At 35.5% G+C, this 27,621-nt stretch overlaps 1 protein-coding gene across 29 annotated transcripts in view; it reads left to right on the forward strand.

The window, feature by feature from the left end:
- The window catches only part of LOC108708946 (target of Nesh-SH3), a 198,040-nt gene extending 170,726 nt beyond the window's left edge, over positions 1–27,314 (forward strand). For all 29 annotated transcript variants that reach the window (XM_041584160.1, XM_041584157.1, XM_041584152.1 and 26 more), the window contains 7 exons: positions 1,165–1,374; positions 4,005–4,113; positions 18,788–18,867; positions 20,206–20,235; positions 21,871–22,032; positions 25,156–25,278; positions 26,394–27,314. In XM_041584160.1, the coding sequence (XP_041440094.1) occupies positions 1,165–1,374; positions 4,005–4,113; positions 18,788–18,867; positions 20,206–20,235; positions 21,871–22,032; positions 25,156–25,278; positions 26,394–26,509 (830 nt within the window). In that variant the 3' untranslated portion in view covers positions 26,510–27,314. The remainder of the gene's footprint in view (positions 1–1,164; positions 1,375–4,004; positions 4,114–18,787; positions 18,868–20,205; positions 20,236–21,870; positions 22,033–25,155; positions 25,279–26,393) is intronic.
- Positions 27,315–27,621: the final 307 nt, after the last annotated feature.

The raw sequence follows: 27,621 nt of genomic DNA on the forward strand, positions 1-27,621 counted from the left end.
GTATGCCCCAGTGTTCCAAAGACTTCATCTGACATAATTTTTAAGTATGAGGGAGTCTCCATACTCATATTATTACTACATAATAATGTTGGACAGCACTGCTCTACATACATGTACAAACTTGGTAAATGCTAATTCAATTTGGCACACACATACGCAGTGCATATTTTCTTTCCATTTTACCATTTATTGTCTGTGTATGAAAAGAATCAATGTGCGTGCTTTATTTCAAATGTAAAAATGGTATTCATGTCTAGATTTACAATTATATAATATGTTTATGTATTAGGTTATACTAAGTTATACATATGGTTTTGCCAACTAGTATAATTTTGCCATAACCACGGAATCATGTGTATCAAAATAGAGACCACATACTAAATCAATACACTGACTGTATATTTTATCGCCTGTTTCAAAGCTTCTTCCTTACTAAGGTCTCTTTCAGTGAAACTAAAAATGTATGAAATAAATAAGTAATAATAAAAGTATCGTTTCCCCTACTGGAAATTGTGCTGTGTGAATCATGTGTTGAGAGATGAATTTAGGAGTTTATATGTGCCCTCATTGCATACTGGGCTGTTTCTGGTGTTTTATAAATCATAAAAAGTAGTGTGGCAATTACACTGTAGATGTAATATCTCCCAAGCTATTATTAATTACAATGAATTATGAAGTGGAATTTTATATTTGTAGACCATTACTATAAAGCATTTTTTCCTGTATTTGAGGCATCCCTATGTTTGTACAGAATTAAACAAAACATGTTAAAACGAGTGTTTAAAAAGACAACTACTTCAATATGTTCACAACTTATAGTAGAACACATGTCATTGGCCTAATATAACTTTATGGATCATTTTCAATGTATCCCCAATTCATTAAATCTTGTGTTGAGGGTGTGGAGGGTGGGGGGGGAATGTTAAGGAATTAAACACAGAGAAAAGATGGCTACATGGGCTGCTAGGTGATTATCTAGAAGAGATGGCTTTTGAGTGATCTTTGAGAAGTCTTATAAACTTCTTAACCTTTTGGTTAGGGAGGAAAAGTAAAACAATAGATGAAACACATTTTAAGGTATAAAAAGGGTGATTTAAGAAGATGGAAATCATGTGATTTTGATACTTACTGATACTCATATGATTGTAACAATGCTCCTTGCAGGACCACATATAAAGTATATGGGCAAAAACGAGTCAGTGCCATGCTCGATCACAGAATCTCTGAGGTATTTCCCAACAGAAGAGGCAACAAATCAAGAAATTGTCAGCCGCCCAATGAATCCACCATCTAATCTCACTATAGTCACTGTTGAAGGATGCCCATCCTTTGTCATTTTAGATTGGGAACACCCTGAGAATGAAACAGTTACTGGTCAGTATCAATCTCTTTTCGTTCTTTGACTTATTCTTTTTTTTTTTTAATTTTAATTACTAGGCGCATGTTTTACAACTGTGAAACATCTGCTTACAAACAATTTTTACCAAGGTTATAATTTCCAAATCGGTGGCTATTTTATTGGACACCAAGCTCTAGTGCTGTCCTAAAAAAATGGACATATTGTAACACATGACAGATGCAGCTATTGCAGTGTATAAATAAAAAATATATTGTCAACATTTTAGTCCCTGATGATGTGTTTTGAGAAAGATCATTTTTCACTGCAATATGAAGCCCTGGAATCCATATATTTTATATATATATATATATATATATATATATATATATATATATATATATATATATATATATATATATATATATATATATATATATTTTTTTTTTTTTTTTATTTTTTTTTTTTTTCACATTTGAATGCAGCTTCGCTGGCTTTTATTTCAAACAATTCTTCAGCCCACTGGCTTCACATAGGAAATAACAGTCCCAATTCACACCCTCACTGGTGTTAACATAACTCACTTTTCCAGCACTTACTGCTTTCACTGGACACAAATCCCAGAATCCTCTCTGGGGCTCACTCAAGACACTCTTCAGTCCTTTTTGAGCTCTTTCCAACACAGGGGGAATCACGCTCTTTTCCCAGCTGCACACAAACTCCTTCCCTCCACTCAAGGAGGTTCTCATGTGGTCCCTCACCCTGCTACACTCAAAGAGTGGGGGGAAGCTCTGTGGTGTTGCTCCACACCTCCATTTAACTACAGCTCACTTGTAAATAATTACTTAGCTACCTCTAGCTGAGGCAGCTGCAAAACACCTAATGGAGCAAGGAATGGAAGCCTCCCTGCTCTCTTCCATTCACTACAGGGACCCCTTATCCAGCATTTCCTGAGCCAGAACAGAGTTAAACAGCATATACTTGCTACAGACTTTCCCTGGAGTTTTCATTTCACCAGCATAATATATATTTCATATATATTATCACTTATTTATATATATATATATATATATATATATATATATATATATATATATATATATATATATATATATAAATAAGTGATAATATATATGAAAGTCAATTTATGTAGTCCTCACTTAGAATACTGTATGAACTAATCCTACAGAAAGAACATTTAGCTGTGATGGATGGCTTTAACTTGCAGGAAATGGGAATTTCCATGACTGCAGTTGGTGTTCCTGCTCTTTGTCAAACTCCAGGGACATCAATGTAGGTAGAATTTCAGCTAAACAAAATATTGATAATATAAGTGGCTCAGCTTGAAGGTTTTATTACTCTTAATTTCTCTTTGTTTCATTAACGTGGGTTAAGACAGTTGCTGAAATAAATTAGGAGGGTTTGCTCCATTTCCACTGGTTTCCTAAATATTAATTCTTTAGCACAAACAGTAGCACAACATGTAATAAGATTCTCTGTAACCCTTATCCTTCCTGCTAAAGTTCCTGGAAAATCACCCTGAGATCAAAAGAATGCAATACTAGATAAAACAAATAACTATTTTACCCATGAGCATTTGGCAGAAAGTATTCCAGAGGTGCCAAATGCATATTAAAGGTTCCTCTCCTAGATTGGTATCATTATACATATGGTGTGGTCTTGCCCAAATCCTTTTGGACTGAAGAACTGAGGTTTTTTTTATACATATCAAGTCACCTGGAACTGACATTCTTTAAACCTCCTCCCTTATATATTGACAGCTAAACAGATTCCTTTGACTCTTAATATATACTGAATACATTAGAGAGAAAAAAAGTCTGAGGGTTGCAGATACAAATGCAATTTTTAAACCCTCCTTTGTGAACATCCACAGCATCATTCCTTCTGAAAACCTTGTGTCCAACCTTTACCCATGATTGCTGACCTAAAGGTTGGAACTGATTAGAATAGCCTCCATCACATAATATTCTAGCAGTTCTCACATTTAGCTGCCACCTTGAATCCTTCCTCCGTGGCATTTACTATATTGTAACTGCATAACTGCCAGCAAGTTTTTAAAAAATCTTTATATAAACACAGGCAGTATTTGAAGCCCAGTTTAGGGTGAAAAGAATATTGTCCAAATAGGGGGGCTCACTGTGTGCCAAGAAAAACAAAAATCTTGCTTTAATTAGTGTTTATCTTCTAGTATCAATTTCACACCTATGTAACCATAGGGCCAGCTGAAGTTGTTTTTCTCTGTTTTTCAACCTTTTAAAACATGGTCATCCAGCCTAGAATACTTGCAACTCCAAAATTTGTTCAGTTTCATATAGAGATTCTGATACAGCTAATTATTATTCTTTGATCTTTGAGTTTGGGCATATCAGTGAAAGAAAATGTTATTGTGATCTTTATCTCAATTAAGATTCCTTGCATGTCTTGCTTTTATTTCCTGCAGTGTGATTTTTTTGTAAAATGATAAGTAATGCTTTTTTCAAAAAAAAAACCTTGCCCCTTGGTGTTGATGAAATAATTGTATATTTTTAGATAACTTTACAGTGTGATTGTATTGTATTAAATACAACATTGTTTTTTCCCCATACGTTTGTTTGCATAGTATTTTAGTTTTGCTGAAAAAACTTTTAAATATTGGCCTTTATTTCAGAATATAAAGTCATTTCTACCGAAAATGGGGCACCACCAGGAAAGGACCAGTCAATAATAACTACAAATCAGACATTTTCCACAGTGGAAAATCTAAAAGCTAATGCAAGGTAAATATAATATTAGTGTAATCTTTCTGTGGTGAAGATTTATTTCTTATTAAAACTACATATAGTTTTAAATGACATATATTTTTTTTTATTCTGAACTAAATTTTGGGGATTAATTCCCTGTCAAGACTTTCTCCGAAATTATTGTATTTTATTTGACGGGCATTTACAGTTCCACCTGATTGCCCTCTGATCTGAATCTGTGGAAATGCTAATTAAGCATGGACATTAAGCAGTTCTCTATTTAATAATGGATTACACATATATATTTGTGTTATTGTGCCAATTTCTTTAAACTTAACACTGATGGCTGCTTTAGGTTTATCATTAAAGGAAAATTAAACTCTAAAAACAAATATAGGTAGAAGTGCCATATTTTATATATTGAACTAAATGCAGTATCAAACCATTTCAGAATCTTTATAACAATTATGCTGTAGGTCTGCAAAGTTGTATACAGTAGCAACCCATCTTGTAGAGTAAATTACACTGCACATGCTCGGTTTTATCTGGCTAGCTGTTCAGAAGCTGATCAGATCATCAAGCAGTAAATAAGGTTCACCTATGCTAAAAGGGTGATTATTAAATGGTGATGCAAATTGCACTAGTTTATAAAGTAATGATAATATGAATTTATTACTAATCCACCATGTATTGTGACTTATAATATATATATATATATATATATATATATATATATATATATATATATATATATATATATATATATATATATATATATATATATATATACATACAGTATATTATGAGTCTATCCTTAGGCTTAGGTATCTGACAGCAGCAAAGATCATGTGCAGTGAATCGGCAGAATTTAAGATGTAAGCTACTTGGGCTGTGGTTGCCAAAACTTAATGTACAGCATTTCTAGCCTAGTTCTCTGTTATGCTTTAGTTCTGCTTAAATGCTTACAGCATGTATTTTGGGGAAGCACATGCAGCCTTAGACAACATGAAAAGTAAGATCAGATTTAGTTTTCATGAAATCTGTGTGTCCTTTTTTCCAATGTGTTCATAGATCTGCAGGCATCAAACTATGAGTCTCTTCTTTCTATTATTATACCCCTATTTTCCCTTCTATTCTGTTTTATGCATACTTTATTTGCCCCTCAAAAAACTATTTTATTATTTAGAAACTTTTCTTTCTTAGTGTTCCATTGTTGGTGCCTTTTATGATTTTTATATACGAGAAAGTTGGTGAGTGTTTGCATGAGATTTTAAACACCTGTGCCCTTTAACCCCATGTTTCTGCTGATAGGTAACTGCTAATTGGTTTTGCAGTCAAGATACCCTTTAATCATAAAAGAATATTAAAACATAGCAGTTGGTTTCTGTCTGGGGAAGCTACCATACCCTTATTCAAGTGGATCTGATTTTAATTATCTATATGTATCTAGCTAATATGGATATATTTTGTTACTGAATGTAATAATAGAGCTACATAAAATAAAAGTGCATGGCTGCTAAAGAATATTCAGTGCAAAATTACATTATAATGTATATGGATATTGCCCAACTCATATATTTATGTATCCTTCCTTTATCTTGATGTGGTTATTATTTTTTAGTTCTTAGGACTGATGTGGTGAAAGGTGAATTTATTTAATGGCAATTGCATGTTTTTTTCCCCTTCATCTGACATTTACAGTTAAGAGCAATGCTGTTATACCAACAGCAGTCCTACTCTGCCAATGAGTCCTTTAAAGTTTCTTGTATTTATCCAGCTGTTTGTTTTGAAAAGATTATCCTTTCCCACTTTAGGACTTTTCCATTGGCTTCTATCTCAAGAAAATGTGGAATTATAAGAATGGCTATTTGCCTGGCAGAGTGTGAGCCAGACGCCCACTGTTTATAAAATAGTTGGTTGCAGTCATATATGCCAGAAATAAAACCACAGCGCTTTTTAAATTATTGTGTAATTTGTTAAATGCAATGCCTAGAGATTTTAATTAGCATTTACCCTCTAATCCCTGAATCATCCAGAGCAAAAACACACTGGAAACCAAAGAGCAGTTATTTACATTCTAACTTTTACAAGCATAGAGTTGTCTAGCTAGAGGATGTAGGCTGGATATAGGCTGAAAGTAGCTCTTAAAGATATCTGTCATGTTCGGCACCCTATATCCAGAACCCAAGCTAAGCTCCCTGGTCTCGGCTCTCACTTCTGCCTATATCCTCCACCTTTCACCTCGGGAGGAGCCCTCGGCTAATCAGATGCCGTCAGGTCTTATTTGAGAGAGGAGCTAAGCTAACGGTTCTGGACGAGCAAAGGGGCACGATCGTCTCACCAAGATACTGGAAGGAAGAACACCACGAGGAACAGGCAGGCCAGGCCAGCACAAGCAGAGAATCGTCAGACAGGCCGCAAACTGGATTGGAGAGCGTGGAATAGTCGGAGGACAGGCAAAGGTCAGATTGGACAGGTCAGAGTAGTCACAAGCAGGCAGGATTAGAATTGGAGAAGTCAGAATAATCAGGCAGGCAAAGGTGAGGATTGGAGAGGATCAGAATAGTCATAGGCAAAGCAAGGGTCAAAACCAGTAATAACAGATAGGATTGAACTAAACATGAAATGAAGAAAGATTGCAAATGTTAATACAGTAGGTTGCAGTATGTAATAAAATTGCTTTTTGCAATTAAAATTTTGAAGAATATTACATTACAACCTTTTTTCCATTTACAACTTTTATTACATTTCCCCTAAAACTGCATACATATCCAAAACCATGTAAAGTGGCGGTTCACTTCTATGATTTGACCTTATTATTAAAAAAGCATGGTTTAATTGGTTAAGGGGAAATCTCGGTAAAATCTAACAAAAACCTGTGAAAAACCTGCGATTTTTTTTGAGGTTTTTCTTGAATTGCTCAATTTTTTGAGGCTTTTCAGGCTAATTCCAGTGCAGACAACAGAAACTTCCAAATAGAATGGGGACCTCCACCATTGTCTTATATATAACCTCGCCAAGTCTGAGATGGCGGATTTTTGAATACTGATTTTTTTTTTGCATCCTCAGGGTATAATAGATCTCAAAAAATGTGGGGTTTTTTCACAAAAAATTCAGATTTTATAGTACAAAAAACTCTCAAATTTTTTGCGTTTTTGGCATTCAGACTTAATAATGATAAATAACTTTTGGTATGCTGTAGTTATAGTGTGTCATATTCTTAGCAACTTTGCAACTGGTCTTCATGATTTATTCTTTATAGTTTTTTACTTATTTGTCTTTCTCTTCTACCTCTTTCCAGCTTTCCACTGACCCCAGCTCTGTTAGGCTACAACTTTATTGTTATTGTAAATTTTTATTATTTATCTTATCTTCCCTTCCAGGGAAAATAAGACCTTAGCAACCATATAGCTGCTGAAATATTGAACTGGAGAGTTACTGAAGAAAAATTTAAATTAATAGTGTAAACTTGATTTACAGTATAATAATATTTATTTTAATTTAATACAGAGCCAGGAATAGCCTGTAAATTATATAATTAATTATATAATTTTTCGTTTGTGGGGCCATCTTAAGACCCAATACCCATAACAAGCTGTGAGTCATGTGCCTTTTTAACAATCCCTAATATTATCTGTTGCCAAAACATCATCTTTACATAATTCTAATCATCTTTACATGATCAACGTTTTTAGATATCCGACGGGTTCATTTCTTCAAAGGCATTGGCCAAGGGAGGGGATCTGTGTATTTATTACCCTCATAACATTCAATTCATTTGTTCAATAGAATATTGGAAAATGTAGATCATTGCTTAGCTAAAGACAGAGTGGCAGATTTATTAAAATGTGGGATTCGAGCTCACCATGTAAACACTCAACCATTTTGTATTCAATCCCATGGTATTTGCATTTTTTTTGGGAGTAATAAATATTGTACATACGAGTTTTTCAAAGCATTATTCCAATTCATGAAAATCTGATGGCAAAACTTTGAATTTGAACATTGATAAATTTACCCCTAGTGCATGCCAAGAGACTATCAAAAACTAGAGGGCATTTAGAGGCTTGTCAAGCAGCCCCATAAAGAAAAATAATCTGAGGGACCTCTCTCCTGTGCAAGCTGGGAGTTTGTTTACTATGAGATATGTTTTGTGTTTGATTAATTTCAAATACAATAGTATTGCAGCTCACAGATGTCTGGTTTGGTTCTCTTGCACCTCTCATGCTAATCTTACCTAAAATGCTTAAAGGGATACTGTCATGGGGAAAAATTTTTTAGAAATGAATCAGTTAATAGTGCTGCTCCAGCAGAATTCTGGACTGAAATCCATTTCTCAAAAGAGCAAACAGATTTCTTTATATTCAATTTTGAAATCTGACATGGGGCTAGACATATTGTCAATTTCCCAGTTGCCCCAAGTCATGTGACTTGTGCTCTGATAAACTTCAATCACTCTTTACTGCCGTACTGCAAGTTGGAGTGATATCACCCCCTCAGCCTAACAACAGAACAATGGGAAGGTAACCAGATAGCAGATCCCTAACACAAGATAACAGCTCCCTGGTAGATCTAAGAACAACACTCAATAGTAAAAACCCATGTCTCACTGAGAGTCCTTCAGTTACATTGAGAGGGAAAAACAGCAGCCTGCCAGAAAACATTTCTCTCCTTAAGTGCAGGCACAAGTCACATGACCAGGGGCAGCTGGGAAATTGACAAAATGCCTAGCCCCATGTCAGATTTCTAAAATTGAATATAAAAAAATCTGTTTGCTCTTTTGAGAAATGGATTTCAGTGCATGAGTCTGCTGGAGTAGCACTATTAACTGGTGCGTTTTGAAAAAAACATGTTTTCCGATGACAATATCCCTTTAAAGTTCTCATAGTGATATTGTTGCACAACAAAAGTCCATGCAACATCCTCAAGCATAAGAATCCAAAGCTTAGTATGTAGCAGCATGAAGCAGCTTCATCGCTATAATATTTCCCAGGATACACAATTGTAGCTAAAACTGTAGTGTGAGGTATTAGACAAAGTGTGCACAGTCAAGTTAATGCAGTCAGTGTGACTCTTATAGCTGCCTTCCCAGTCTCATGTTGGGGTGCTAGAAAACAAGGAGTTTCCAAGTTCATGCAGTCAGCAACTTTTATTTTTTCTAGCAGGGGGTTGGAAACTGCAAATTAACCTGTTTCCAAATCCCATCATTTACCCCAAGGACCCTGCAGAGGGGTGGAGATCAGGAAGGGGGCCAGGAATAGTAAGTAACAGCAGGGAGTTTGGGAACTGTCACGCCAGTTTCTTAGGGAGTAAGTGCATTTTGCTGTCATCCCCTTGACAGCTATGTTAGGGGATTAAGGGCTTTATAATATAGCAAAATATATTCACATAAAAATAGGTTTGAATTTAAGCTACACTGTTTACTTATTTTACATCTGCACTCTTAGTTAAAAAATGTATTCTGTATGCCAGCATCCCATGTGGTATATCAATTACTGTGCTTTGTTTCATAGGAAATTGTTCTAAATGGAGCTTTTCATTCTGCACAATGAATATGATTTGTTACTGCTATTAAAAACACACACGCTTATTTATTCGAATTTAGATGAATTATTTCTTGCTGTGTAGCCCTAATACAAAAGGTTTGACACTTACACAGGGGTGACCAACCTAAAACGTTATGCTGTGGAGGTTTGACTCCCCTACAGGCATAGGGGCAAATTTTTTAAAGGGTGAAGTGGCTGTCTCTAGCAAAAATTCGCCAAAAAGACGATCAGCAGGGACATCACCAATTTACTAAAAGGCATGGTGGACAATTTGCTCATGAAAGAGCTCAGCACAGTGGTGTAACTAGGTAATACTGGGCCTCCAAAATGTCTAGAAATTGACCTGTTTTACAAATATTTATTGAAATTCTATATGAATTAGGGCCTCACGGGGCCCCTATACTTCCTGGGCCGCAGGGTCTGCTTCCTCTGTAATTACACCTCTGGCTAAGGGCTAACGAATTTTGCTCCCTTTTGCCAGCCAATTTTCGCTCAGGCAAACTATTGTTACTCCGCAAATTCATCAAAGTGCAATTTTTCCACTACATTACCCTTTTCGCAGAGTCTGCTGATAAAATTAAGCTACATCCTCAACAATCTTATGTCAGTCACATCAAATCCTATATGCCGAAAAGTAAAAAAAAAAAGACAAAACGCTGGCGTTTTTTCTTTTGAAAGTGGGATTATGTTTAAAAGTTGTAACTGTTAAACACAACATCACTAATAAAGACATATATATGATCTATATGTACCCATCCTATTCAAATTGATCAAGCGCAAGTGTGTAAAAGAATTTTCGCTAGGAAGAAATGCTTTAAAATGCTCGTGCTGACAAATTTGCGTTTTCGGCTGAGACACAACTTCATGTTTTGCTGAATAAGCTTATGCGCTGTGAATTAACGTAGCAGAGCCTTCCGAGGCGAAAATTCACCCTTTAATAAATTTCCCCCATGGAGTTTGTTGTGAATATCTGTATATAAACACATAAGAAAAAAATCTATAAAGCATGTCTTTCTACCTGTACATAGACCCAGAATTCCTCACTGAATTTTAATATGCTTAAATTAATTACAGTAGGGGACAACGAGTAGAAGAATAGAGAGAGAATGGTGGTAAATGGGCCAGTGTTTTTAGTGGAGTGTTATAGAGGTCTGTCCTTGGTTTTAACTTTTTTATAATTTGCCTGGTGGTGGGCATTGAAATGTTTCTGTTTTTGCTAATGAAACTAAAATGTGGTTCCCTGCAGGATGCTGCTGATGTTTGCAGAGTATTTTGACTAAACTGGATAACTGGGCAGCAAAGTAGAAATTAAGTTCAATGTTGATAAGTGCAAGGTTATGTACTTTGTTAGCAATAACTTAAATGTGAGTTACACAACTTAATGGTATTGTGTTGGGCAGTAAGGTGTTGTGGAATGCCCTGCCGGTTGATGTAGTGACAGCAGATTCTATTAGTTTTTGAAGAAGCATAATATCCAAGGATGTTGTGGTCTGTGGACTGACCAGGCACTCTTCACCAGTGCTAACAGTATGCACGCTATTTGGCTTGAGCTCTACTATATGGAATGGACAGCTGTCCAGCTACTTCCACTTCTGCTTCTCCACCCCTCTTCCCAACACAACTTCACACAACACCACCCTACACCAAAAATCATTATGGTCTACAAAGAGAAAGGGCTTGCATTATGTCTTCTATGATTTCCATGTGTGTGTGATGTTAATCTTAGTTCATGTTGCATGCTCTGCCACTGCACACCTCTTTGGCCTATGACTATGATCATAGTATACATGCACATGCTTGCAATTACCTATGAACTGATATGTGAAACATTTCAACATGAGTACTTGCAAATGAAACTCATTGCTTAACTACTGGCCTGGGGACCAAAAGAAAAAAAAAATGACATTCTGGTTCATATCACTTTGATTGCCAAGAAGTGTGTATTGTGAGTAATTATATACATCATGGAAATAGCCCCACTACTGACATCCGAGCAGCATATACAGTACACTTGCAGTAAAAGATTATTTCTAATAAAATAGTCATACAGTGTTGAAATTTAAGATATTTTGAAACCCATTCTGGCTGGCAAAGACAAACTGCAGCCATGCATGTAAAGGAACTTACTGCTTTAACATGGTTCATAAGTTTGGGGTCAGCGTATTAAATCACAAGCCCCAGTCACAATATATATACAGTATATATATATATTTTTTATATATATATATATATATATATATATATATATATATATATATATATATATATATATTGTAACAAAGCAGCTGGGTTAGTTATAGATGGGCGATATGTTTCTCCCAGGGTGTTATATAATACAACACCCTGGAACATGGATTAATTAATACAGACCAAAGCTGCAAGGTAATTGCTGCAGCTAAAGTACCTGACTGACCTTGGGAGGTGGGACCCCTCCCATCTGAGAGTGAGAGAGAGAGCAGAAGCTGCACTGCACAAGGAAGGTACTGATTACCAAACTTTTGTGTCATATTTTGATTCTTTTGTTTTAAGTTGGTGTTGGGCAAGCCACCCAACTGTAGTTAGGCTGCCAACTGTGTTTAGCCAGCGCTCTGGTGCAAGGGTTTATTTTTCCTTGTTTTGTTTTGCTTGTTACTAAAGACTGTGTAACAGATTAAACTGCAGGCACTTGCCTTTAAGAGGAGCGACTACTGTGACTGTTTTTACCCTAAAAGACTGTGGAAAGCGGCCCCAAGACACTGACCCAGGTACCCCTACAGGTCTAGTTGTCACAATATATATATATATATATATATATATATATATATATATATATATATATATATATATATATATATATATATATATATATAAAAAATATATATATTTTTTTGTTTTTGTTTTTTTTTGACAAGGAAAATGCTATCATATGCTATCACAAACTTATGTTGTTCTTCCTATGTTCAGCTTCTAACTGAAAGAGCTTAGTGAAAATTGTTGGTGTATAAACACCATTGTGTACTCAGCCTTTAAGGCTGAATTTTCATTGCAAATATGTACACAATGAAAGTGTACTTTTTTCCTTCTTAAATAATAAAACCATGCTGTTTTTCAGTTTCATATTGCAAACAGGGCTATATATAAATAAATACCAAATGGCCAATGCATGAGGTTGCATCTTTAGTGGAATCTTGGAAAAGTAGTCAGCACAACGATTATCTCTCCTGTAGAGACTTGGTGCACGTTCCTCAGTGGCCACTTTCCACTGATATCACGACAGCCTTTGTATGTAGAACAGCACCAGACTGTGAAACTTTAGTGTTAAGGCTTTTTAAACACTAAAGTTTTACAGTCTGGTGCTGTTCTACATACAAAGGCTGCATCTTTAGTGGATACATGAACCTTTGCGCTTGTGTTACCCGTTTGCCTTACTGTAAAACAGTTAGCAACGTCTGTATTACCTTGCAGGAGATGCCTAAAATCGAAGGGCCATAACCGATCTTCCATATATTTGTTTTTAGTTTTGAGTGAAAAAAAAATGTAAGGAATAATAACAGGTGTAACTGGCCCTTTAATAGACATTTTTTGAAATTCCACAGTATAAAATCACTTACTTAGATTACTTTGTGTAGATGCCAATGATTTAAGAGCACAAGGGATTTTAAACGGTTCTATGCTGCCAAAAAACATAATCAAAATATATGTATGCATTGCTCCATGGTTAAAATACAGTATATTATGAAACACTCCAAGCAAATTAGGACCTACTACTTAAGAGCCATATAAATTAGCTGAGAAAACAGAAACCCTGTGTGGTTATCTACCTGCTGGAAATTCCATTTGTTAGCTTTGGATGTATTTCCCTTTCACAAATATTTCCCTCACTGCTACAAAGCTCCAAGGCAATACTTCATTCTGTGGGACTAAATGTTATAAAAAAAACATGCTTATGTCTGTAGCATTTCCACTCTGGCATGTAATTTCAGAAGGGCGAAAGCAGACAGGATCAAAATATACCTGTAAAACTCAATGACATATCTATAATGCATAAATCATTTTCTGTTTTCTCTGACATTTTTAGTGCTGTGCATTGTAATTGGTTTAAAATTGCACCCATTTAGTACAGGGCTCCTGTTCACAATTTGTATTGTACCTATATTGCCTATTTTTAACACTTTGCACCTCTTTATTACATTACATTGCCATTACAAATAGGTTTGTAACTTTTTATGAACGGAACTATATTTCATATTTGATTCCCCGACTTACCAGTCAGTCATTTAACATGAAACCAAATTATAGCATTATATGCTTTAATACAGCCAAAAAAACTGAGTAACATGCCAACTTTTCAAGATTGGACAAGCCATTAAAATAAAAGAAGCAATGCAGATCTATTCTTGCCAGGGTATGATCAGAATTGGTACTGTATAAAAAGGTGGAATAGTACAATGACACAAACGGTTTTGCAAAATTTGTGGGTAGGAGTTAAAGAAGAAGGAAAGGCTAAAATTAAGTAAGCTTTATCAGAAAGGTCTATACAAATACACCAGTAAACCCTCAAAGTAATGCTGAGTCCTCTGTCAAAAGAAACACAGCATTTCTTTCCTTTTATTGTGTACACATGGGCTTCTGTATCAGACTTCCTGTTTTCAGCATAAACCTCCAGGGCAGGGCTTGAGCACGCTCAGTTTGCTCCTCTCCCCCTCCCTCCTCCCATCCCTGCTGTAATCTGAGCTCAGAGCAATGAGTGAGCAGGGAGAGACTTAGGCAGGAAGTGACGTCACACCAAGCTTATATGGCAGCTTCTATCCTAAACAAACAGAGACAGTGTCTAGAGTGGTTTACTCAGGTATGGTAAAGCATTCTGCAGAATAAATATAGCGTTCTAGCTTTCACTATTGTGGTTAATCTGTTGGCAATAAACTGTCTTGGAGCTTTCCTTCTCCTTTAACTAATTTTAAGGGATCATCTTTCCATTATTCTTGATTTAACTTTTATTCTTTTCGAGCCTCCCTGTAAGAGAATAATTTAATCTCAGAGAGCTAAGATGTTCAAGGAGGGTCCCATTAAAGGAAAGTGAATACTTCAGGAGGACCTTTTCAGTTTTGAACAGCTCTTAGTTTTCACTCCAATCTATCGAAAGAAACAAGAAGGGTCCAACCCTGCAAGTTTAGCAAGGGAGAATTTAGTAAAAGTAAATATGTAAAGCAATATTCTTTCAGATAGACATTGCAGGTTTATAGCCAATGAGATGAAACCAAGTTATATGCAAGTCCATCTCCCTCGCTTTTTTATTTATTATATTCTCTATTATTTTCTGCTTTAGCCTGAAGTGTTGATTTATTTTGTACAGTTAGTTTTCAATGTTCTGGAAGTTTATTTAAATTTACCATTCTGTTCTCTATTTTATTATTGTTATTCTGCTTTAATTAATTCTGATCGACTGCGAGGATCATGTCTTGACTTATTATTTAGCAGTAGTTACTAGTTTCCAAAGTAATTCCATTTTGGCAATAGTCCCTGCTCTTCCCGGCAGAGCACTCATTACAACTGCTCTCTGTTTTAGACAGGCCCTTGTTCTTTTCATACTGAAGGATGTGAGAGGCTCTATAATCACCACTGCCACTGTAACACATATCACTCAATTTTCTTTGAAAGCTAGATATCAGTGCTTTAGATGTATCTATAGTCAGTGTTTATTTATTCTATAAGATGTCACTTACCCATGCTATTTTAATTATGGTAGGACCAATGTCGCCTGTAATAAAGGTTGATTGGCTTAGGAAAAATAACTAAATTGTGGGGGTTTTTTTAGACAGTGTACACCACAATTTGTTGTGTTTATGGGCAAATTCAGTAGCCATGCACTGAATGCACAACTTTGGGATTTGGCATGTGCACACTTGGGCCAGAAATAGTTAAAAAGAAAGCTATTGTTTTACTTCCTTGTTTGTGTGACGAAAGGTCGCATGATTTAAAGTATTTGGATTCGGTTTGGCCAGGAACTTGGATTCGGGTGAATCCGAATCCTGCTGAAAAAAGCCGAATCTCGAACTGAATCTTAGATTCGCTGCATCCCTACTAAACAGGATAAACAGGTTTGTACATAATTAAATGTCCTGCTATTGTTCATGATTTGTTCCATTATATAGGGTAACTATCTGAACACTGGTAATCAAATTAATTACGGTGCAAGGACCAAACATGGCTTCTGTTTCCCTGTTTAGCTCAAGACGTTTTCTGAAAAAGTATTTATTTCAGCACTCAGCAGGAGACAACATTCACCTGAAAAGAAAGGCAGAGAGGAGAGCATAATAGCAAAGACACCTGGTAAATGAGCCTCAACCAAGAACAGCAAGTTCTGCCAATTTGGCAGGAAAGTATTCAAGCCACTGGGATAAAGTGTCAATATCTAAAGGTGTTGGCATTCATCACAGCAGTTATTATTAATAAATAAACTCATCCTCATCAGTGTTTTTGTACTTAGTTGTCACCCATAATATAGTGTTCTTTAACAGCTGTTTTATAATGTTTATATGACAGTTCTGCTCTGTCCTATAGTCCATAATACATCAGCCAAGAAATTGGAAACCTTAGTACCATGGATGTGGAATACCTGAGCGTAACGTCTGGAATTTAAAAAAAATTTTACGTCTGATATTTTTCTACACTATTCATTGTTTTAATATTGGCTTGACAATGTATCATTGCTTCCAGAGGAGTGTTGGCCAGAATGCATTTACTACTTATTATTTTTGCAAGTACAATGTGAACTGGCAAAACTGAAAACCCGCAGTGGAATCTGAAACTAAAATAAAAATAGTCCTGCTTAACATACAAAGAAATGCCACTGCAAAGCAATTGCTTGATACAGATCATGGGTTGGATGAAATATGTTTGGACCCCATATAATTATTTTATAAAGTGAGCTTAATTGTCCAGTTCTTTCTTTTTTGGCTCCTTGTCTGACTTAATTTTCAGGTTACTTGATTCCAGTATATTATTATTTATATTATATATTTTAGACAAAGTGAGGCAATTATATATAAAATTAACAAAAGAAAACAAAAAACAGTGTTAAGCCCAATAGATGAAAAAGAAAATGAAAAAGCAAAGAAAGATATTATTTCCTGAATAATACTGTCAATGTTGGATTGGTGCAAGAAGAAGAGAAAAGGGCCCACAATCAAACATAACCATTCAAATATGAAGCATTTTAAAAAAACTGATCCTTAATTGTAGAGTCAATGAAATCAAAATAGAGTGACCATGTCTTTTTAAACAACAATTTGAATTTATCTTCACTCATTTTTGCTTTAATAGCTTCTTCCCAACTCAATTGGTTAAGGTAAGAAATTATATTAGTTATTTATGGACAATCTTTCTTTAACCAATTATAAAATAATGCCTTTTTGGAGGCTGCCATAAATAAGAACACCAATTTGTTCACCAATTTTGTGAAAGAAACTGATATGGAGCTGAATAATGATTCATCATTATTAATATGAAATAAAGCTAAGCTTAACCTTTGCTTTCATCTTAGAATTTTAAAAAAATTCCACATCTTTCCAAAAATTACCTATTTTGGAACAGGACCAGAGATAATGAAATAAGTTAACATCAGTTTTTTCACATTTTGGGCAATAAGAAAATGATTTAGAGAAATTATCTTTAACAGACATTTTCCCATATCCTAAATTAAAAAGTTTTCATTGTTGAACCCTCCAAGAAAGAATCATCTACTGCTTGCTTTTCTAATAGAGTTAACTTCAGACTTGGTTGACTATGTCCGGAATTGGAATATTTCTTCTGGTTTGTCTTTTTGTTCCTTACAATATGGCTGCAAGTTAACATTGTCTATGAACCAGGTGCACAAGACAGGAAACTTAAAGCTAGAAACATTAATTTTGTCTTTTTTTTGCAATTTCCTGTATCTTCTGGTGCTAATGACCGTTATTATACAGATGCAAATTAAAACAGAGGGGATTTGGGGGAAGTCATGTCCTATAGCTCTTCAAGGGGAGTAAAACCTCAGGGTAGTCACTTCCAATATGTGTTTTGAATTGTGGTTTGCATGTTTTTGTTTTTCTATATCAGGAATCAGACTGCCCAGCTGGAAAAAAAATCTCTGTATAATGATTTGGGGTTTGGGTAAAAGGTGAGGTCCACAAAGCTTAGGTTTCACCTCCATCTTTCTGTGCAGTGCAGCCATGAGGCTTGAGAGAAAGCCTGCCACTCACCTACCATGTCTATATGTATACCTTTCTTTCTAGCACTGCCTGTTGCACAGCTCCTGTAGCAAGTTATGCTTCAGAAGGTAGACCTTGAGCTGAGTTGCACCTCAACACTGGACCCAGTTTACTTTTAATCCACCACTGAATGGAATGCATGTGAAAAAATATAGCCAAGATATTTATTTAAAATTTGTATACTGAGTTCAGCCATTCCACAATACTCTGCACCAATCACAGGAGAAACCAGCCTGATAAAAAAAAGATGTTTTTTCAATTGCATACCAATCTATGATGTTTTCTTGGTGAGGCTGTCCAAAGTGACAGAATTGTGCTATCTGAGCAGTATTGGCTCAATCAGTCTTTGCTGAATGGTTTTAATGTAGCTCTGTGAAATTAATCCTGATGACTTTGTAGTTAAGCATGCACCAGATGCAAGTGGAATTTTGAACTCCAAGCTCACTCATGACACATGTTGTAACAATGATGGATTGTCTCTCTAACACAGGCCTTTATTGTCTTACAGCTGGTGTAAGGAGAATATATTACCTATTTTATTTTGACATTTTTATTTTAATATTCCCTTCCCTTTAATATATAAAGTCCCCAACTTTCTTTCTTTTTCTTTCTTTCTTTCTTTCTTTCTTTCTTTCTTTCTTTCTTTCTTTCTTTCTTTCTTTCTTTCTTTCTTTCTTTCTTTCTTTCTTTCTATATCTGAGAAACAAGATTTTTTTAAAGGTTGTGTCTTAGTGATAACAGAAGCTTAATTTATTTCATTATTGGTGTTTTTCCTATTGTTTTATCATTACTTCCACCATTATTATTTGTATCATATAAATATATATTTCAAATAATTCACTATTAATTAATCACGGTCCAGATATTAATTGTGCATATAAAACATTGCCCTACAAACACAGTGCTTTAGTATTATGTTCCAATTTTGTTTTATAGTTATCAGTTTCTTGTGGTACCATCAAATCCTCTTGGAGAAGGACCAGCCAGTAACACAGTGGAATTTAGTACAGAATCAGGTAGGTTTGTTAGCATGCATGTTGGCCACGTGAGATGATGGTAGTTCAAGGATTGCAAGTAAGAAATATAAATGACACACTTCTGTGTATTTATACACAGCTACCTATGTTCGGTTGTTTACGTTGAGTTTAAGTGGCTATAACTACAAACTTCACCCATAAGCTTGATAAGATTTTGAAGGACAATATGAAAGGGGTAATACTGAATGAGAAAGCAAGGGTCAGGAGAACACTGCACTTTTATTGATTCTGTGACATATCTTTTATAATGCCATTGAATGGTAACGCAGAAGATTCTAGGCTTTACAGTATACCTTATTTAGTTAACAGATGTACTGTAATGTTTACTGTATAGTTCATTGCGGAAACAAATGTGAAACAGTTTTGCTAGGTCCCAATTTTAAACAATCTAGCAAAAACCCTAGAAAAACAAAGTTGCTAATAAAGTATACAGTAGGTATCAGATCTCTTATCCAGAAACCTGATATCCAGAAAGTTTTTGAGAAAGCCGTTGAAAGCAAATCATCCTAATTTTCCATTTTTAATGTCTTTTTCTTTATAAGCTTCATAAATCCATAATGGTGGCAAAACAATCCCGTTGGGCTTATTCAATGTTTAATTGTGTTTGGTGATTCAAATTACGGAAAGATCCCTTATATGGAAAATCCAAGGTCCTAAACATTCCACATAATAAAACCCATGACTTAATACCACATTCACTAAGTTGATGGCAGTGTTTGGTACCTACCTTCAGATTGATGGAGCACCTTATTTCTTTTCAGTGCAAACCACTAAATATTAAATGGTATCAGCTATATTTGTTAGACAATAATATTTTCCTTTTTATTTTGAACATCACTTTTGGTCAGCAATACGCTGTTATGGAAGCAATGTATGCAGCCTTTGTAGGAAAAAGTAATGTTCCCTAATACACAATGGTGCTTCCTATAAAATGCATTTTAAGGTTTGAGTCACTTAAAATAAATGTATGAGTCCCTCACCATCTCTGTCAGGAATTTCTGTTTAAAAGGCCTCTTATTATAATCTTCTACTCTGTATACTGTGGGAATTTAGAGCGAATTATGTTCCACAGCAGCTTCCCCAGCAAAAAGCACATCTGGAGATAATCATTCCCTGCCAAACAACACACAGAGATCATATGTGTGTGATATGAGTCTGTTCAACTTCCTTCATATTGAAAGGGACTGGCAATTATATTCCTACCTTGCAAGCTTTACAAAGACACACTATCCCTATATACTGTTGGAAAGATAAAAATATTTGTTATTGGCAATTTTCCTTAAAACATTATTAACCGTTTATAATTTTTTTTTCCAGCTGATCCTAGAGTGAGCGAGCCTGTTACTGGTAAGGGGCCACAACACATGGCATGTATATATACATTCTAGGGTTTTTTTCCAGCTATTATGCAGGTGTATAGTATATATTGAGGCAACAAGCAAATTTGGCTGCAGGTGCATAAAGGATCAAAACTTCTGCAAAGATTTCAGTAAATTAATGTATTTTGACACATTGCTAAGTTTAGAGTGTGCTTTGTGGAGAGATTTATTGCATTGTTTTAGGTCCTGTAGGCAGCTGGGCCACAGAGTGACCCACCCCCCCCCCCCCACAACTACATAGTTATTTTTCGGGAGTATTGCATATGATATGGTACATACTAAAATTGGTACATAACGTGCAGTTCATTGCTAAGTGTTTTGCAACTTGGTTAATTCTTATTCTGTAAATGATATATACAAAAGGACATTTAATTAAAAGGCGTTCACAGCTGCACATCATAGAGTTGTTGACATAATTAAATAGTTCTAGCAAAACAGACAACCACTATCCATTTATTCTGAAGAATCCACACTTCATGTGGTCTAGGCATGTGAAGTAAATATATTAAGATCTCTAAGTTCTACAGAACGTGGGTGGTGTTGGTGTGAAATTACAGAAGGATTGAGCTGTGCTGTAAGATCTATGGATTCCTGTGTTAAATGCTTAGGCACCCCCCCCCCCCCCCGCTGTTAAATACCACTAATTCATTCATATATCAAGTCCTAGTTGTGGGATAGAGGCCCCTTTTATAACACTGTAGACAAAATTCTTGTTCTTTGTAAAAATGGGCCCCTTTATTTCTGGGTAACTATGGTAGTAACTGCAGACAGATATTCAAAATATGAAAATGCACATCTCCTTCCGTTTGTCTGCGTGACTTGGTTGTTCTATACTTCCAAAGTCCACTATGATTGAACTTTAGGTGGGCGCACCAGCAGCAGTTCAAAAGCAGTATCTTACCTTGCATTTTACTTTTTAGCTTACCAGCAAGCATAACCTTTCAGAAGGCTGCAGCACCCTTTCTCCCTTACCCGAAGAAGTGAGGGCCTTCCTTCTGAAATGTTGTACATATCTGACACCTTATAAAGGAATAAAGAGAAATGCTCTCTTTAAATTGCAACTTCTAATGATCTCCAGTTGAATACTAAGTGGACATTTGTCTATTAAATAGAAAAAAAAGGGTCAAAAGTGGTCTATTTTTTAGGTGACCTATCTACAACCTATAGTTACATAATAGTGTCCAAATGCAGTAGGCTTTGTAAAAGATTCAATCTGCAAAATCTTAGCAACAGCTAACAAAGTTGGCCCCATCACCTGTGTCATGGAAAGACTCCTTTTTAGATGGTACAAAAAAAGTTTACCCATTGTTTATTACCTGTTATGGACTATAGTTTGAAGATACTGTAAAATGGCAGCATTATTTAAGGACCATTAGTACCAAAAACATGTAAAATAATTCTTGGAAGCAGAGATTATGGTTTTAGCTGCAACGTATATACTAACTGCTCAGCCACCTCCAAATATCATCTATCTATTCACTAACTAAAGAGTGAATTCAGTGAAATTTGGGGTTAACAGCCTTATATAATTAAATAACACTCTAGCCTATTTCTTTCCCCTAATTTTATTTACAGCATATTTGTTTTCCTTCAATTCACATAGGAGGAAAGGATGCTATCTGGACAGAAATTAAATTTAAGTCAGATTCCTATTCAGAATGCAAAGGGAAGCAGTTTGTGAAGAGAACCTGGTACAAGAAATTTGTAGGAATCCAACTCTGCAACTCCCTGAGATATAAGATTTACCTCAGTGACTCCCTTTCAGGTAAAATGAGTTCAGTTAATGATTTTATTTTAACCTTTATTAAATTATAATATTTATGTTAAAATAATATTTTTGCCTCTTGGTTCTTTATATAAATGTTCTATGTTAGTTACATGTTACAAATACTGGGCTCATTCTGGCATAGTTTAGTCAATGTTGTTCCTATTTATGAAATACAGGTATTGAATCCCTTAAATGGATACCCATTATCCAGAAAGCTCCCAATTATTGGAAGGCCACTCACATAGAGTAAATTATAAGCAAATGATTCTAATTTCTGAAAATGTACTTGTACTTGGGGCTATAGTAACTAAACTGCATCTATGTTGGTGGCAAAGCAACCTTATTGGGTTTATTTATTGTTTACATTTTTTAAACAGACCCCTTGTTCGGAACCCCAGTCCCAAGCATTTTGGATCCCATAAAGTCCAGGGTGAATTCACAAAAGTGGAGGAAGCATTATTTTTTTAGTAAAAGTGATGTTAAAACTGGTGTAAATAGAATCTCCATATTCACAAACAGAAACAAAATGGCGACTCAACTGAAAGAACAGTTTACAGGCATTTTTGTGAATATTTTCTTAAAACTACAAATTCTGAGAAGAAAACGACATTTTAAAATGGAGCAAAGCACAGAGTAACACTTCCACCTGTGTGAGCTCTCCCCTGTTTCACCCAATCTCCATTCACCCCACTTTTAGTATGGGGGGATATTCATAAAGTAAGCATATTCATAAAGATTAGAAGCCTATTGTCAGGGTACAAGCCCTATGTAATCAGCCCTTTATAATCAGAAATTAATAGGTTTATAAACAAGAAAAACTGTTTATATTATTTTTATATAGAAAAGTCATTTATTTCCAACATAAAATAAGTGAAAAAAACATGTTTTTACCTCACAATTGCATTCTTTTGCTGTTATTTGCTAATTGAATGAAGCAATGTTAGCATTTTGAGTTGAGATATATATATATATATATATATATATATATATTATAGATCTTTATTTAAAGGTGAAGTAAAGCCATCCTGGATGTTCGTTTTTGTACCAGTACACAGCCCACACCCATTATGCCCAGAACTACAGAGCTGCCCAGCAGTGTTGCATTCTCTTAACTGTGTTCCTTCTGATTCCAGCATCCATCTTGCTGATCAGTCAGCAGCACATACACACTGGAAGCTAATCTGGGATCTTGGGTTTCTGGGCATATTCCTAAGTGAGACAAATAATTGGAGTGGATATAAGATAAAGAGAATATCTTCTCTAAAGGGCACAATCATTAGTGTGAGGCAAATGTACATCTGAGAGTCACCTGAGAGCTGACTGACAGGTTTAGGAAGAGCTAAAGACAAATTCAGAAAAAAAAGTCAGTAAAATGTTGTTTGAAATGTCATGTGGAAGAAAAAATCTGGAAACTGGTGTGTTTAAAAGACAAATTTATGGAAATGGAGATAGAGATCTGTGAATATGGCAGAAAATCAGACAATTTTCTCTCCATTATTATTTTATCTCAATATCGCCACTTTTGTGAATCCCCCCCCCACATTCATGTTTGACTTTAACCATTGTTCTTACTTCCCCCTAATTCTAATGATTTGCAGCATACATTTTGATAAAACTAGTTCTACAACTTGTAATCCAGCTCAGACCTAGCAAAATTATTATTTACTGCTTACTCTGATAAAATAGAAAGCAGCCACCAGCATTCTCTAGTCTAATGATAATTTAGCCATTGAATTAATGGGATCTCAGTAACAGCTCAACAACTTCAACATCACTCCAAATGTTATGGTTAAGTTTCCAACATTTTCTTAGGTGTTTTAGACATTGACAGAACAGGCAAAATGTGTTGAAGCAGAAAGTGCTGAAGATATAGAGCCCTTTGTTTTGTATTATGCATATTTAAAAGTATTTTGGCCAGGTGGCATCATATACCAAAACATATGAAAAAGTGATGCACACATACAAAAAAGGATAGGAAAAGCCTGCCCATTACATTGATATGGATCTGCCACGCCATACTAAATTTCTCACTTTTGTTGTATTTCCCTAGAGAAGAACTGACCCTATATTGCAAACAAAATGTAATCGTAAAAGCAAAAAAGGAAACTAAGATTAGCAAAATAAATATGATAAAACAAACTGTTCCTCTATTCTGGGATTCTCAGATCTTAAAATGACAGCTATAAAACTATGCTAATGGATTTCTTAAGCTAAAGCACCAAACAACAGATAAATCCATTTACATCAAGTGAAACTGTGCCAAACTAGGAAATAAGGGCATTCTATTCCCAGCTGCTATTTCTGTAATGCACAGCTGTTTTGTATCTGAAGTGCAAAAATATTACATCTAAAGCAGGGAATGATTCTTCTTCTTAACAGGTGGGTATCACATGGACTTAACTGGCAGTTATAAATTGATGGTAATTACTGACTTATTTAAATGAAAGCATGCTCTACAGCACATAAATAATTAATTATCCGTCATAAGGACAAGTGTGGGAAGCCAGAATCCTTTTAGGAGACACACCAAAGCTGCCTACATTTTCCTATGTATTGCACATAATGTGATTACCACTGAAATGCTTTGCAAGGGTCTCCTTCCCAGTTGTAAGGACTGTAAATATGTCCCAGCTTGTGGATTCCTAGAGGCACGTCCTTCTGGATAAAATTACTGCATATAAACTAGCTATTAGTAACAAATATACATTACATGTGAGGATAACTTCGTCTAAACAAATCATGGAGGCAAAAAAACCTCCTAACAAAATGATCTGTGTGCCAGAGGCCTAAAGAGCATTCCAAAAGTTAGAGGTAAAGTTACAGAATGTATTCAAAGAGATACAGAGAGAATTTATATTGTATGAATTATAATCAAGGCTTATACAGATGTTGGATTTACTTTTGAGTAAAATGTTTCTAAGATGGTAAACATAGGACGAGGCTTAAAGAATAATATAATCTGTGTGCATTCATGCTCAACTTTTACCTTAATTGTTCCAGAGATAATATCCTGATGAATAAACTCTGGAAAATAAATTTGCAACATTAGTCATGAAGGGTAAAATGTCTAAATAAATGCTAAATTGCAATACATTTTTCTCTCTAATTTGCTTTCTATAGGAACATTTTACAACATAGGGGATCAGTCTGGTTTTGGAGAAGATCACTGTCAGTTTGTTGATTCATTCCTGGATGGAAGAACAGGACAGCAACTGTCACCAGAGCAGCTGACAACAAGAAAAGGCACGTATGACTTAACTGCCAGCACCAGAATTTTATTCCTTAAGCAGAGTTGACCCACATTATCTTTTTTTGTTTTATGCAGACCCACATTATGAAGTGTGTGATCCCTATTGCAATGTAACAACTATACAACATAAACAAACAAACAAGTAGCTGGGTTCAAGGCACTCAAGTGAAGTCTGGTTTCATGCCCTTGAATGTGTTAGGCATGCAATAAAGGGGTTGTTCACCTTTGAGATAACTTATAGTCTGATGTAGCGAGTGAGACAATTTGCAATTTGTTTTCATTTTTTATTATTCGTGGTTTTTGAGTTATTTCGCATTTTATTCAGCAGCTCTTCAATTTGAATCTTAAGCAATCTGGTAACTAGGGTCCAAATTACCTTAGCAACCATCCATTGATTTGAACAAGAGACTGGAATGTGAATAGGAGAGGCCTGAATAGAAGGATCAGTAATAAAAAGTAACAATAACAATCAGGGGTGATCCTGTCCCATCCGCCACCTGAGGCAGCAGCAGTTGCTGCAGCCCTCCCCCGTGCACTTACCTTTTTTGCGCCTGAGGGGGTCCGGGGGGTCCACGGGGCGACAGAGAGGGCCAGGACGCTAGCGCAGAGAGCCTAACTGTGCTCTCTGCGTTAGAAGAGGGTTTGAAAACCGGAAATTCGGCTCTTAAAGTACCAGGGCGGCATTTTTGCCGCCCCTGGTACCTAGTGGGGTGCTGCCGCCTGAGGCGAGAGCCTCAACTCGCCTCATTGGCGAAGCGCCCCTGATAACAATCCATTTGTAGCCTTACAGAGCATTTATTTTTTAGAAGGGAGTCAGTGAAGCCCATTTGAAAGCTGCAAAGAGTCAAAAGAAAAAGGCAAATAACTATAAAAAATAAATAATTATTGAAAAGTTGCTTAAAATTGGCCTTTCTATAACATAATAAAAGTTACCTTAAAGGTGAACCACCCCTTTAATAGCTGATAATGAGAAATTTTAAGAATAGTAGCAGTGGAAACACCTCCACCTCCCAGTTTATTTTAAATCTACATTGCCTTGTACTAAGCATCATTCAGAAGTTTTAGAGGTAAAAGTTGCAGGTGTTATACCTCTGCTTTTTTTATGCAGGATTTTACAGAGCAGTGCGCCAACAACCTGTTGAATTTGGAGAAATTGGAAGACATTCCCAAACCAGATATGTTCATTGGTATGAGTGTGGTATAGCAATACCTGGGAAATGGTAGGAAGACTGCTGACTGCTGAAGAACAATTCCACTCACCTGGTTCTGAATTCCCATTCTACGTAAGGGAAACGTGCTAGCTTTATTTTATCCTTGTCTACTAATGTAAAATATGTATTAAATAAGTATAAGGAGATTATAATGGAGTAAACATTTTTTAGAATAGGCTGCTTCCATATTTATCAGATTTATCAATATAAGAAAATTATATTGTCTTCATAGGATAAAATCTCGGGAAGCTGGCTCCCTGTTTTGGTATTTTTAAGAAAAAGCAGTGTCTATATTATTTATCACAATGTTGTAATAATATTGAGGCAATGTTCATTTAGTTGCGTTCAAGAGCATCAAGAGGAATGCTTTTTTTTTTCACTAAGCATACTGCTTAAACAATGATCATTGTCTATTATCAACATTTTCCATGTATTAATTTATTTAATAAAATTGTCATATGGATAAATTGCAAAGATGAAGCAACACGAACGTTAGAATCTCCCTGAACGAAAAATTATACCCAGCGGGTCATTCTAGATACTAGAAATAAACCACCTTTTGCAAATGGCGCTGGGGAAATGAAGATGAGCGATGCTTCAAACAAGGCAGGTACTTAAAAACAGTCTTTTGTGCAAGATATTTTACATTAAGCTATAGATATCGATATTTTAACAAAAAGCATGTGGCTTAGTAAAAATGAGTAACTTTCTACAGAATGTACAGTATATCCTGAAAAGCTTTATTTCCAGTGAAACTTGATTTTGTATATGAAATGCAGTATATGAACTCTATAATAAAGACATTTGTTTTTTTGTAATGATTTGACTCTTGTGTTAAGCAATAATAGAAAATCAGGAATTCGCTTGTTTATATACAGATGGAATCTGATGCAGTCACTAAGCTTCAGTGTAGCAGTATTGGTCCACTTCATGCTTGCATCACAAGAGCCCCCACTCCCATGCAGTTGGTTGGTATAAATGCAGAGGGTGGTAAGAGGGTCCCCCGCAGTCATGGGTTCTGCTGTGGCATGGTTAAGCCTTTAAGTGCTGGCGTCTGTACTCCATACCAAAACTTTTGAGCAAAGTACTGTCAACACAGTGTTGGTAAACAGATGTTTGCTTTAA

Source organism: Xenopus laevis, chromosome 2S, assembly GCF_017654675.1.
Source record: "Xenopus laevis strain J_2021 chromosome 2S, Xenopus_laevis_v10.1, whole genome shotgun sequence".
In the NCBI taxonomy this organism is placed as follows: Eukaryota; Metazoa; Chordata; class Amphibia; order Anura; family Pipidae; genus Xenopus; species Xenopus laevis.